Here is a 13910-nt window from a genome sequence, read left to right as displayed (position 1 = left end):
GGGTAAGCGTCCCCGCCGCAGGGCCGAGGCGGTAGGGTTGTCCCTGTCTCTCTCTCTCCCCTCCTTCCGTGGTTACAGTTGGTATGTGCCCGCTGGGGCTCAGGCCAATCAGTGCGGCTCTTGTTGGGAGGCCACGTTCCCCCCCCCCCCCAATACCGGAAGGTGACATTGGGGAACGGGCGGGCGGCTTGGCCGGTGGCGTCATGCTCGGGTCTCTGGGCCGCTCCGGGGGCGGCCTGGTCCGGATCCTCCGCGCCAGAGACGTGAGGGAAGCGGCCGGGCTGCGGCAGTGAGTAGGGACCGGGGGCCGGGCCGGGCTGGGGGCGCCTGGCGGGCGCTGACGGGCCCCTGTGTTTGCCTCCCTTGCAGCGCGGGGGGCGGGGTGCACATCGAGCCCCACTACCGGCAGTTCCCGGGGCTGACCCGCCGGCAGGTGATCCACGGCGAGCTCCTCAGCGGCTTCATGTGGTTCTGGATCCTGTGGCACTTCTGGCACAACCCGGAGGCGGTGCTGGTGAGAGGGGGCCGGGCCCGGCGGGGGAAGGGGCCTGTGGGCGGCGGCGGGGTTTCCAATGCCGAGCGCTGCGGTGCCTAGAAAATCATAGGAGCAGCCGGAGTTGAGCCTCTCCGCCCCCAGTACAACGAGTGGGCGAGAGAAGGCGCCTTTCTGCAAAAGTAACCGTGCTGGGTTGTGTAAGTTAGCCAATGGGAGATGGTGACTTGGGTGGGGTATTAAGTCCTATCTCTTTCTCAGCGGGACTGTGTTTGGTCTTGCTGCAGGGAGGCATCTATCCATGAATAGCAACCCATTTTCTGGAGTCAAGGGGCTTAAGTGATTAAGCTGTTTCTTGTGAGCAGGATGCTCTTGAGGGAATTCTGCACCACACAATTTAAAATTCTGTGCACCGTATTTTAAAATTCTGCATGTTTTATTTGTCCAAATAACACTATATAATCACACCAGTTTCAATTATTTTTGGTCATTTATTTCAAAATACCTGTCAGCAACTATGTCTGGAACAATACAGACAACAAAAAAAATTCAGGAAATGCTTTTTGACAAACCAGTTCCTTACTAGGCATATTAACACGGAACTCTGAGTAATAATTCATTTAAACTACAGTACAGAACCGTATTTCCCACACCCCTGAGAAGCAGTGTAAAGGCTTGGGGGAGTCAGGGGGTAACAAAGGAGCTGAGGAAGAGGGAAGTAAATTGCTGGAAAGGAGCCTGGGTGTGAACTTGGAGGGTGTTGGGTATGGGTGGGAAAAGTATGGAACAGGTTTTTTGGTGGGGAGGTGATGGATTGTTAGGAAGCTTCCCCTTTGCCTCTCCCAATTAGTCAGGCACATCTGCCCCTGTCCACATGTGTTCCTCCACCCCCACTCAGGCACACCTTCCCTGTCCCCATGTGGCCTGTACCCCCTGCCCCATCCCTATGTGTGTCTCTGCCGCCACCCAGCCATCGCCCTGTCCTCCCCCACTAGCCCTTCTGAGCCCCTGTCTGACCCCACCCCAGAGTACCATGCTGTCTTTCTCCCCATAGCCTCTGTTTCCTGACCTGATCTGACAGGCGCTGCAAAGAAGGCAGGCTCTTTCTCTCCCCTCACTGGCTGGGAGCTGCTGCTGTGTCCTCTGGTGGGCAAAAGGTGGAACTGCAGCAACATTTTGGCAGAAGCTTTTTTTTTTCACAAAATAAAAATATGCATGGCTCATTGATTATGCATACACGCAGAAGTGCAGAATTCCCCCAGGACTAGTATGAGTTAAGCATCTGCCTCACTCTACACAAGATGGCCTGAAGTAGGAGGTGGCAGCACTGGTAGTTGAGTCCAGTGGTTAGAGCACTCACTTGAGATGTGGAAGACCCAGGCTGAAGCTGTGCCACTGTGGATAAATAATGAGATATTCATAGTCCTAGATTCCAAGGCCAGAAGGGACCACTGTGATGATCTAGTCTGACCTCCTGTATGACTTCCCCAGAATAATTCCTAGAGCAGATCTTTTAGAAAAACATCCAATCTTGATTTAAAAATGGTCAGTGATAAAGAATCCACCTTGACCCTTGATGTTTTGTTCCCATGGTTAAATATTTTTGACTGTTAAAAATTTAAGCCTTATTTCCAGTCATTGGAATAAGGGGGCTTGTCCTGCTGTCTCCCATTTCCCAGATGGGTGTCCTAACCACTGGACTATAGAGTCATTTTTACACTCTTGTTTTCTGGGCTACTAACTATTTAAATATTTATCTAAAGTGGAACCATTACTGGGCCAGAGAGAATGACTGTAGTCCATTGGTTCTGACACTTGCCTGGGAGATGAGACCTCAGGCCCAGTCTTCCTGCTCCAGTCACTTTATTATTTACCCACAGTGATACAGCTTCAGCAGGAGCCATGGAGGGAGCCCCACATCAGAATATCCCTGAACTCAAATGGTTCAAGCACTCTCCTGAGAGGTGGGAGCCCCCCTGTTCAAATCCTTTCTCCCTGTCCAGGGGGGAGTGGGAGGAAGGAAGAATTGAACCTGGCTTGCCCACATCCTAGGCAACTGCTCTAACCTATAGTCTAAAAGTGGAGGTGTGCACCACCATCTTCAGCTCCTCCTCCAGCTGGAATTTGGCACCCTTTAGGGATCCCTACTAAATTGGGTCCCGCATGTCACTTAAGTGGCCAAATGCTTATCTTAACCCTGGTTTGCAAATTGCTTTGGGGATTAGGTGGGAGATAGGTATCCAGAGTCCTTGAGGGAGACAGCAGTGCACCTGCACAGAAACAGAGGTTGTTTACCCAAAAACTTAGGTGCCAAGCAAGTTTAGGTGACCACAGGGTTTGGCAGCAGTTTTGTGGATCACAGTGAAGCCAAAACTGGGATTTAGGTGCCTAAGTACCATTCAAACCAATGCCTTTGCCACACCAAACCACCCAGTGCAGGGGGAGATTGTTATAGCACCCAAATTTGTTGCATTTTTAGAAAGAATGTGCCTCTAGCATCCATTATAGTTACTAACCAAGTATTCAGGATCTCTTCTTGTGGTAGTATATCAGAAGCTCCCAGACATTTTCCCTGCATGACCCCATTTTCTCATATATTGCTTTCCATGCTTTTCTCCTGAAATAGCCTCCTCCATGCTGCGTGACCTTGCACACATTGTACATGTAAGGTCACGCCATGTGGATTTTGCTTTTCAAGATAGCGTCCTCCAGACGGCATGATCTGCACACACTGTGTGCGTGAGGTCACATTGGAGGGGTCACACCATTTTGTAGAGTAAAATAGCATGACCTTGCACTTGTGTGTAGAGGATGCCATTTAATGAAATGGTGTCATCCGTACACTCAGGATCGCCATGACCCCTATATGCTGATGGAGTGACCCCACTTGAAGTCATGACCCTCAATTTGGGAACCGCTGTAGAAAATGAAATATTCACTAACTATTGTTTGAATGTTCTTCCTCTGCTACAAGGGTCACTTTCCTTACCCAGATGCTTCGAAATGGACAGATGAGGAATTGGGGATCCCTCCTGATGAAGAATAGATTTACAGCTCCAGCTACCAGTGTGTAGGTTGTCTTGAAACTTTCCCTTTTTCAGATGATCTTTAGAATGAGCTATACTTAATGTCCAACCTCTGAGCCCCATGAATTGATGTAGAGTGAACACTGAACAGGATTCTCCCATAGCACAGTTGATAGATGAGTCCTTAGGTGTTTGTGCTGTCCCATTTGTCATGCTCAGTGTATTCCTGAACATGAAGAGGGATATACTGGCAGACTTCAGGAGCCTTTTGCTTTCCTCTGTTAATGTACTGATTCACAGAATAGGGTGGTAGTTTTTTCTGAAATCTTTTCTTAGCTGTTTGCATTGTCCCCTATTGACTGGGACTTGCATGAGCTTAGAGTGCTTTGTGACTACCCTTATCTAGCTTTGAGGACATGCTACTTTGGCTGGGAATTTGAAGTGGTACTTCTGTCCAGTAAAGGAGTATTTTAACTTACCCTGCTACTAAGTCATTTAGTAATTTTGTGATACCCTTAATCTACTTTATGTAGTGGGATAAACCTTTTATCTTCTACCACTGTTCAGCATGTTTTTTTTTATAAAAGTTCAAGAATAAACTAAAGCTTTTTTGCATCAAATTCTCCATGTCTATAAATGTTTCCTGATGCCATGACTTACTGTACCTAGTGAAGTAGAGTTGAAAGGCTTTAGATCCCATTCCTAATACTAGGTGTACAGAGGCCCCTAAAACTAGTTTTAATCCTAACAGGATTGTGCTTCAAAGTTTAGTTGTATTGCTTTTTAGGATTTGTCTGGGATGTAAACTGACATCTGTTAAATCTTTTGAGTGGGCGCTTGAGTTTCTAAAAGCTAGTAGGAGGTACCATGCTCATCCAGCAACTGCCTTCTGCTTCCTCTACTAATGCTAGGAACTACTTACATCCTCCTTCAATGGGTTACTATCCGTTTTAAAAGTGTAATGGAGACATTGATTTAGTTCTTCCCACACACCCCTCCCCTCATTTGAAGCTCTCCAGTTAAAGGAATTGTCTTCCCTCTCTTCCCAAGTATCAAAAAGATGAAAGTATTTGCTGTCAAGCCCTTGTTTCCATCGAAGACTGGTTAAGACAGACTTTTTCCAATTGCAGTGGGAATTCAAACAACTGCATTTAAAGAGATCTTTAAAAACCATTGCAGCTGTTAATGTAGGTATTTTTTGCACTAGAACATTATCCTGGGAAAACAGGTTCCTGCCAAAAAAGGCCTAAGTAGATGGTTTGGGTTTTATTGGCATATGTTTGTACTGATATGGGAGGGACTCTGACAACCTGAGTTTCTCAATTTTCTTCCCATTTGTCACTTGCAGGTCCTGTGGTGGGATCTCTGAAGAAGTTGAGGCTTTGGCTGTTGTCCAACTGTGTTTCAGCAAATCCACATTGTAAATAAAAACTCAAGTTACAAGCTTGTGCTTTTTAAGATTCTTTTGTTGACTAAATCACTGTTCTGTAGAAACTTTTTGCACAAGAATCCTCTTTGTAGGGGGAGAGGAATGGGCAGTTGAATAAGTTCTCTTCGATATACTTTCCACTCTCCTGCCAAACATGTTCATGCAGTTGCTTCACAACTTTACTTTGAATTGGTCTGTGCTACACTAATGAGCTGTGGTGGTAGCTGAAGATGTGCTGAATAGTATTCAGCAGCAAGTGTAATCACAGACAAATCCAGGTTCAGAAAGTGACTTCATGTAGGGGAGGACAAAGCTTTTAACTTACATTTTGTGTAACTAATGCGATCTACTCATTTTGTTTAGGAAAGTTGCAAAGTGTGTGTGTGGGGGAATTGAAGTACAGAACAGCCTATTAAATGTCAATATTAACATTAATTCCTAACCTAAAAATAGCATCTAATGATATTTCAACACAGGAAGAACTTTCAACAATAAAGTGGGCTGTTTTTAAAATAAAAACGGACAACTATAGAAAAATGCAAAGCAAGCCCATAGCAGCTTTCTGCTGCAGGCAGGAGGGGATACTGCTACCCCTCAGACACAAAGTATATGTCTAAATTCAAACTGGGCACTAGCCTAGGAAGTGTGAGATGCAGTTTCAATTTCCTGCTTCACTAGTGTTCCAGTGTGACCTTGATCAAATCATTTAGCCTCTGTGTGCCTCATTGCCCTAGCTTTAACATGTTAATACTTCACTACCCTGAGTGGTGGTGTGAGGATACATTCATTAAAGATAGTAAAGCACTTTGCAATCTATTGATGAAAAGTGAAATTTGTAAAAGCTAGTTAACTTGTTCTGAATCCTTGATGTTACTGCCTTTGAGGAAAGTGTGGAAATTCTAATCCGTTTCTTAAAGTGCAAATATCTACTCTAGCAGAGATCAACAGACAAGGAAGACACAGCCCTTTAGCCCAAGATAAAGTTGGGTTCTGACTCCCACTCTTATGAGCTGATTATCAAACTTCAGAGCTGTCACAATAACAAAACTACTCTTGTTAAAACACATCTGGGACAATATCTTGTGGACTGGACCTTAAAAATAAATATCTCATCTCAGATGTTTCTCCATGCAGTCAATCTTTATTATAGCAGTAATCTCATATTCACATCAAGTACATAGAACTTTTTGCCTTTTATATAATACAGAGTTCTTTAAATAACTTTACACAGAAATAGTTTTCTTCAATCAATTTCAGCTATCAAATTTTTAATGTTTTCTTTGTCTCCATGCTCTCTAACCAAACTGGACAATATTTCCCATTGTACAAATTTACATGAGAAAAAACTTCAAAGTACAAATGAAGGGACTTGAGCAGGAAGGGGTAACAAAAGTAGAGGGGAAGGAAACAAGCAAGAAAAATAATTTTTATTAGCAATTACTGTGGACATTGGGAAGGGAAAGGAGGAGTTGCCATGGTCTGTGTAACAGAAAACTGAAAATATTTTCTTATGAATTAAAAAATAAATACAAGTTTTAAAACAATTACTCCACTGTAGTTTTTAAAAGCAGCTATAGAAATCTACTAACACAACTGTTTTCTTAAGTAACCAGATTGGACCTTCTACAGTGAAGACTCAGACCCTCACAAAACTTCTGGTGGTAAAAGTACAGCTTAAAGGAATGTTGTTAGCACAGAGTTCAAACTGTGGGATGTACATTTCATTGCACTAAAAAAAAAATCAAATCTATATATTTCCCTTTCCTCTCCTTACTAGAGTATTCTGTTGCTCATAAACAAGGTATTATGAGGCAACATCTTTATAATTTTTAAAAAGCCATCCCCCTTGCTTTTCCCGAGTGCTATGCTTTCATGAACTTTTTAACAAAACATTGGTATTGTCTCCTTTGTGGAGAAAAGACCACCACACCTTTCCTAACCTAGGGAGAGTGGCATGATCTTGAGCGAGGAAGGGACAGACTGTGCAACAACCGCACAAGTGATTAAACTATTCCTTCAAAACAAGGTGGAGTAATAGGAGAAAACAGGGGCCAGCCTGCATGCTTGTTTTGACAAAAGGAATATAGAGGACCCAAGCAGGAAGTTGCTTAGGAAAAAATCCTCTACCCAGCACTGGGGTCCATAGCCAGAACAAGTGCCAGTCATATGCAGAGGAAGGAATCTTCCCACTCAGAGAGACTATTCCAATGGCTGGAGTAGGCTCTGTATCCCTGTGAAGAGGAGCCACACAGCAGATCCTCAGGGCCCCCTGCCGGTGCTCCAGCCTCAAGGGCTGTTCACAGCCTGCCCTTTCAAGTGAAGCATAGCAGACTAGCACTAGTTCCAAAGGAGTCTCCAGCAATGCAGAAGTAGGGGCAGGATTTGCCTTGTTAGTCCTACCAAGAGGGATTCAGTTTTTTTTTTTTTTAAATAGCATGATGTAGATAAGCACATATTAAATCATGATACTAGTTAAGACATGCAGGTTGGCCACTGCCAGGTTTCAGTCATTTGGGGGGGAAGGGAGGAAAAAACAAGACTCAGGAAGGAATGATGTGCATGTCTTTTTTTAAACAGTTCACAGCTTTGAATAAAAAGCACATTTATTGCACTTACATTTTATTTTAGACAAAGTTATTTAAATTATGCCCACCCTCATAACCCCCACTATCCCCAAAATACCCACCATCCCAGTTTGGTCCATTTTACCCCTGTCTCCCCAACACAGATAGGGTTCATTGCTTGTCATGTCTTAACGTTTTACTGAACTCCCAAACACACAAAACAAACAAACTGAGTTCAAGCAGGGTGAACACCCAAATGAAATGATATCTGTCAAAACAAACTATTATTTAAAACTCAGACAACAGTTTCGGCTTTGTGTTTTACTAATTCAGAAGTAAATGTCATACAGGCTTATTCTCAACTACAATTGCTGCAGGTATGATAAGCCAGACAGAAAGACTGGATAGTACATGTAGGCTGTTAGGGCATCTGGATGGGTTGAACGTACTGTTGCTATGACACACTAAAACAAATGCTTAGGCAGTTTAAAAGTTCCCCAACATTACCACAAGCCCTCTCCCCTTCACAAAATAGGGAAATAGTTGTGTTTTTCATAGAAGTAGGGAGGATACTCTTTTCTTAAAGAGTATTTTCAGTGCATGGGCTGGAAGAGGAAGAAAAGTTCCAGATATTTCCTGGGCATTTAAGTAAAACATTTAAAAAACATTACACCCTGATTTATAAAAGGAACTAAAAAGGGGTTAATAGAAGTTTAATATTCTGTAATAATTGTGCATTTAATTGCACTGATTTACATAACAGAATTATGTCCAAAGTCTTCCACCAACAACAAAGGCAGGGAAAGGACTTGAAAAAACATTAAGAACAAAGACCATTCTCTTTTCCTTATGAACATACAGATGAAATATGACACTAATATTAAAGTACTGCTAGGAGCGAAGATAAGTTTGAAACATGAACACATCAAATCCAAACGTATATTTTGCCCCTCAACTGATAATATACTCATCATCTCCCAAGGTAAACGTGATTACAGGATATACGATCATTTAAACAGTGGCTGGGGTTGTAGAGGTTTAGCAGTGTATCAATATGAGGCCTGAGGAAGAACTAAAGAAACCTGCCGATACTCCATTAAACAATGTAATCCCGGACCAGGAAATTAACGGTATACCATGATGTACATGGCTTATGGGTACTGACAGTCAACCGTCTATTCTAGAGCTCACTTTTCATACACTGCTCTGGATATTCTGACTTTCTCTCTCCTAAGAACTTTATATTACATTTCCCTAACAAGATGCTAGATTTTTGGAGGGGTCAAAAAGTCTTTTTATTAATTTTTTAAAAAATGCAACTCATTTATTTTCTGTAGAGTAGCTTCAAGTTGCAGATTTTCTCAGACATGTATATGTCTCATATAAACTTTATTTTGGATACGAACACCGGATATTTCTGTAAATTCTCCCCTCCCCATCTCCTCCATATATCTTTTGCTTACATTTACAAACTCAAAAACTGCTAACTTTTGTGAAAGGTCCATATTTGCATCTAAATATGAAGACACTGCATTGGAATTAAACCAAAGCCACTGCTCTAGTTACAAAGCACCTAATATATATGTATTGTTGTTTTAAGTCATGAAGGCACAAGATCATTTGGCAAATTGCAAAGGTAACTTTTGGGAAGCCTCATGTATACCATTTAAGAGAGTTTCTGGATATCTTTTCTATATAAATATTACTAGCTTTCACTTCCTCAGTTTGTTCACATCAACATCCCCATCCTGCTATTTTTTAAAAACCGCCCCTTCATCACACACACACTTATGACTATTACTATTCACTGCTCTCATGGTGCTGACTAGCTTATATATTAGCATCTTTAAACCTAAAGACAAACAAGAAGTTTTTACTCCAACTGTCGCAACACCTGTTTTTGATGCATTGATTTACCAGATAAGAAATAATAAAGCAGCCAAGAAAGAGGTGTGTGAGTGTGAGTGTGTATGAGATAAACTTGTATCTATAAAGAAAATGTGTGTGTGTGAGATAAACTTGTATCTATAAAGAAAATGTGTGAGATAAACTTGTATCTATAAAGAAAATGTGTGTGATAAACTAGTCTCTATAAAGAAAATAAAAACCAAAACACTGAGACACAAAACATCCAGTATCTTCAAAGTGATGCCATGACAGTCCATTTATGCAACTGGCTTTCATCTGAATCTCGAAAGTACCTAAAAGGTTAGACTATCATATTACGTCCTGGTGACATTGTTTCAATGGACGGAAAGATACTTGTCTACAGTACTCTGAATAGTTTGTGCTACACATGCTGCACTCACAGTCAAGAAGGGAATATATTCCATAACAACCTGCAGGCTGGAAAGGTGTGAAATGTTTGCACGCTTCAGCTCTTAATTCAGCCCTCCACTACACAGATACCTTCAAGAACTACTGATGCCTCAACTGATATTAGATCACTGTGTCTTTGGGGCATGGACCTTGTCTTCAAAGTGTTCAGGAAAGCACCGTGTACATCGACAACACAATACAACTATAGAGGCAATTCTTCAGTATGTTTTTACCACTGGACATTTGCATAAAGATGTGATCTTTGTTAACAGTTCACACTTCTGTTTATTCACTTCATGTCATCGTAGGCCAAATGTTGTCCTCTAAAGAGCACATGTAGCTCCAACTGACTTAAGTAGAAGCCACTAAAATATGATGGCAGAATTTGACCCAAAATAATCTGTATTATCAGTAATTGCCAAAGAACTCAATTATGAGAAAGGATGATTTCAGGTAAGGAATAAAGCAAGCAGGAACAGATTAACTCAGTGACCTGCAAATGTTTTGTGAAAAATGAGGATAGCAGGACTCTGTTGAATATAGGAACATTCGGCATTTAACTGATGCTGATGCTTTAGAAGTAATTAGGCCCCTACATTCACTCCATTTGACTTCAATGCCACCACGATGCCCCAGACAATATACAATAGGGAAGAATCCTGCACTGACAGGGAGAAGGGACTAGATGATACGAGCATGGAGTTGGACTACAGGTGCTCAAGTGGTGGTTTTGAAAAGGTTTATTAGCTGCTCAGATATGTTGGAGCTTAAAGCAGTATAAGTGCCTAGATAATTTTGTATCTCAACAGGCATAAAAATATTTAATAAAATTTCCAAACCCAGCATGTGGGTTTATGTCCTAGTGCACTGAGCTGGGGAATCACAGATGAGCTGAAGCTGTATTGTGTGAACAGAGAGCCTGAATGTATTTATTATTTTTTAAAAGAGTTAATTGTTTTCTTCACCCCATTGCTATCTGGGGCTTTCAATACATGTCCCTGCTACTGTCTCACTGTTTACCAAACACCTGCAAGGCACCTTTAAAACTGATCCTATTTTCATGCAAAACGTCTTTAGTAATTTCTGAAGGAAAAGAAATGAAGAAAAACAATTATTTACTAATCAAATTTTCCCAAAGTTTTGCATGAGGATTAAGGTGGTCTTTGTACAGATACAAAGCTGGACACAAACAAAGCATTACAGCTACTTTAAGAGAAAAAACTTGGAAGGTGATAGAAATGAAACCTGAAAGACTTAACTAAACAGTCAAACAACATACATGTTTTTTGGAGGGCAGGGGAAATCAAAGACCATGTGTTACTTATAAAGTGCTTTGCATGGACAAGGATAGCAATTTTCCTTGTGCTTTTCCTGTGGGCTCAAGAAGCATATTGTAGACTAATAGGTAATGAAGCATTACAAAATAAATTCATTTAAAAAGAGGATAAAAATAATTCCTTACTGTTATATTTTAACAAATACTTCTCTGCCAGCATGAAAATATAGAAGGAAACTAGGATTTTTATCCAGTACATTGAAATGATAATTCTTAACCCAGCAATACATACTTAGACTATACCGTTCTTTAGGAGCATATGTAATTTTCAGTTTGCCCTACATTTAACAAGCTATATCACAAGCCAAAAAAAAAAAAAAAAAAAAAACGGTTGAGGGGAAAACTGATACAGTAATGACTTCACTCTCTTGGAGTTAATGTTGGTAAAAATTCTCAACTGTTGCTGACAACTTGGTTCCTAGCTTTCTCCACCTTGGTCTGTCAACTGCCTCAGACAGCACTGTACACTGCCATTACACTAACATGGCACACGGTGATTTCACCTGACTGTGCACTACTGCTCACTTTGCTTGCTTCTCCACACTGGAAAGTAGACACTGCTACTGATTATCTTAATTCCTGCCCATCTCAGGAAGGAAAAAACCTAATAGCATCTGAAGACCCACAGCAGAGAAGAAAAAAGTTGTGCTTGTTTGTTTGTTAAAATGCACCCTGTACACATAATCAATTCTATTCATGTAGCAACATGAATTGCTTCATCCTTGTGGTAACTTCACGTCACTCTTTGTTGCTGTCTGGCTAATGTTTGTGGAATTAACATGAATACACAGTATTTCAATTATATTTCTCACTTCAAATTAATCAGGACCCCTTAACCCCAGCAAATATTAATTGACAAACGTTAACAGGCTACCTATATCTCCAGGGGCACCCTTCTGTACACAGGAAAGGTCCCCACTCACTTAGTGAGGCAAAAGCCATGTGTTCAGCCAACGCCATGTGCATTTGTACAAATTTAACTCCTTTACATGTGTCTCATGATTTCATTCACCTAAGAAAAGCGCTGCCAATTAGAGGCGTCAATTCTCCTGCCTCATGTAGAGTGGTATAGGGCAGATATTAACCAAACTCTGAAGACTTCCATGTGAGCTTGAATTTCTTTCTACTATGGTCTGACTTGCCTCTGTACAAATAATTTAAGTTTCATACCACACATCGGAGAATTCTGCAAACAGATCACATCACAAGATATTCTACTAGAGGTAAACAATGTGCTGAACTTTATGAATTTGTCTTCTGACTTGGTAACTTGTCAAAAAGCTACCAACCATTTGACAACTGGGCTTGGAGGACAGGGAAACAAGGGAAACTAATTGGATACTGCCACCTTTATCCTAGTTTGCAAACTGTGGAAAAGGGAAAAATGGAGGGATGGAAACAAGAGAGTCAAACAGAGGGAACCAACGAGAGGAGAAAAGGTCAGCGTGGATCCAGCAAGTACCGTTTTTTGTAGTAGTAGTTTGTTTTTTTAATCTAACACCTTGCCACTGGGACAAGATGCTCCACATTTACACACACACTTATCAGAGAACACTGAGTTACCAGGATAAAAATCCTTTTAAAAAAGCTCTCTAAGTACCAAAACACAATTTGCAGAATGTCTAATTTGGGGGTGGGAGGGGGGATTTTTTATATATTTTTTTTCAGTTCAACCTGAGAACTATTTTTTCCTGTTTATGAAAACCTTATATATTGGTAAGGTACCTGGCATTAACCTGCACCCTCATTTAAAATAAAACTTTTAAAATAGGTACATACACCATTCCATAGTCTGTATTAGCAGTTTTACAGACTTCGGATGCCATTATCACATTTCTGAAAAATACATTGAATTAGATGATACAAAAAAATATTTTGAGAACTTGCTACATATATTTTTTTTTTTTGGTTAACTTTAGTTTGTTGCTGGACCAACGAGAGGAGCTTCCCAATCCTTCTGAAAGATGCCCTGTCTGAGCACACCAGAAAGTATTAGAAACAAGAAAAGGGTAGGCTTTTTGGATAAGTGAAAAGTAAATTTGAATATGGTGCAGCATCCCCTTTTCCTCCAGATTAACTTCTCTCCAAGCCACCTCCCACCCCTCAAAGTATCAAATTTAACTGGGATAAAAGTCAATGATGTAGACTGATTGAAATGTTTGATATCTGCATTTAAATGAAAAGGGGATACTGCATTTTGACCCATAAATCAGTAAGCATGCCAGGAAAAAAATAAATCAGAACAGAAGATGATTCTTTTGATTAGCACTCTCATCAGATGTTCAGCCTCTGATGATTCGTTGTTAGAGGGAGAAAGCCAACTGGCAGACATCCAAAGCAAGTCTCCTAAGCTGCTGCAGCAGTTCCATCCCCTTATGCCTGAGCACCAAAGTCAAAACACGCGTGCCCTCTCCTCTCTCCTGGGAATGATGACAACGGTACAGGCAGCCACTGCGGTCTCTGAATACACGTGGTGTTTTGTGTTGAAGGAGAAACACTGGCAGCAGAGAATTCTGGTTCCTAAAAAGATTATTTCCCCCCCTTGTGTTGGACCAGCAGTTCCCTTCTGCTCTGCTCTAAGCTTACGGATATCTTTTCCTAAATTGCTTTAGGTTTTGAGGAGCAGAACAGAGTTTTGATGTTAAGAAACTGTAGGAACACAAGACTTAAATAATAGAGTGGGTGCTGCCATGGCGCTGTGGCTACTTGAACGCTGCAAATTCTCCTGTAGAGGGAGGACAAG

At 41.4% G+C, this 13910-nt stretch overlaps 2 protein-coding genes across 2 annotated transcripts in view; one reads left to right on the top strand and one right to left on the bottom strand.

Moving 5' to 3' along the window:
• Positions 1 to 130: 130 nt before the first annotated feature.
• On the top strand, positions 131 to 4962 carry NDUFB2 (NADH:ubiquinone oxidoreductase subunit B2). The gene is made up of 4 exons (XM_077828104.1): positions 131 to 289; positions 370 to 514; positions 3468 to 3563; positions 4868 to 4962. The coding sequence occupies exons 1-3, from the start codon at positions 204 to 206 to the stop codon at positions 3537 to 3539; spliced, it is 303 nt and encodes a 100-aa protein (XP_077684230.1). The 5' UTR covers positions 131 to 203; the 3' UTR covers positions 3540 to 3563; positions 4868 to 4962.
• A 1107-nt stretch (positions 4963 to 6069) lies between these two features.
• The window catches only part of BRAF (B-Raf proto-oncogene, serine/threonine kinase), a 119907-nt gene continuing 112066 nt past the window's right edge, over positions 6070 to 13910 (bottom strand). Inside the window, exon 19 of the mRNA XM_077828091.1 lies at positions 6070 to 13892. Within this exon, the coding sequence (XP_077684217.1) occupies positions 13870 to 13892 (23 nt within the window). The 3' untranslated portion in view covers positions 6070 to 13869. The remainder of the gene's footprint in view (positions 13893 to 13910) is intronic.

The sequence above is a fragment of the Eretmochelys imbricata genome, chromosome 1 (genome assembly GCF_965152235.1).
Source record: "Eretmochelys imbricata isolate rEreImb1 chromosome 1, rEreImb1.hap1, whole genome shotgun sequence".
NCBI lineage: Eukaryota > Metazoa > Chordata > Testudines > Cheloniidae > Eretmochelys > Eretmochelys imbricata.
This window is presented reverse-complemented; position numbering and strand designations above follow the sequence as displayed.

Excerpts from the sequence above, each read along its gene's own strand:
- NDUFB2 (XM_077828104.1), top strand. The coding sequence starts at position 204 with ATGCTCGGGTCTCTGGGCCGCTCCGGGGGCGGCCTGGTCCGGATCCTC. Across the intron at positions 290-369 it reads GAAGCGGCCGGGCTGCGGCA|CGCGGGGGGCGGGGTGCACA; the intron begins GTGAGTAGGGAC and ends CCTCCCTTGCAG. Across the intron at positions 515-3,467 it reads ACAACCCGGAGGCGGTGCTG|GGTCACTTTCCTTACCCAGA; the intron begins GTGAGAGGGGGC and ends CTCTGCTACAAG.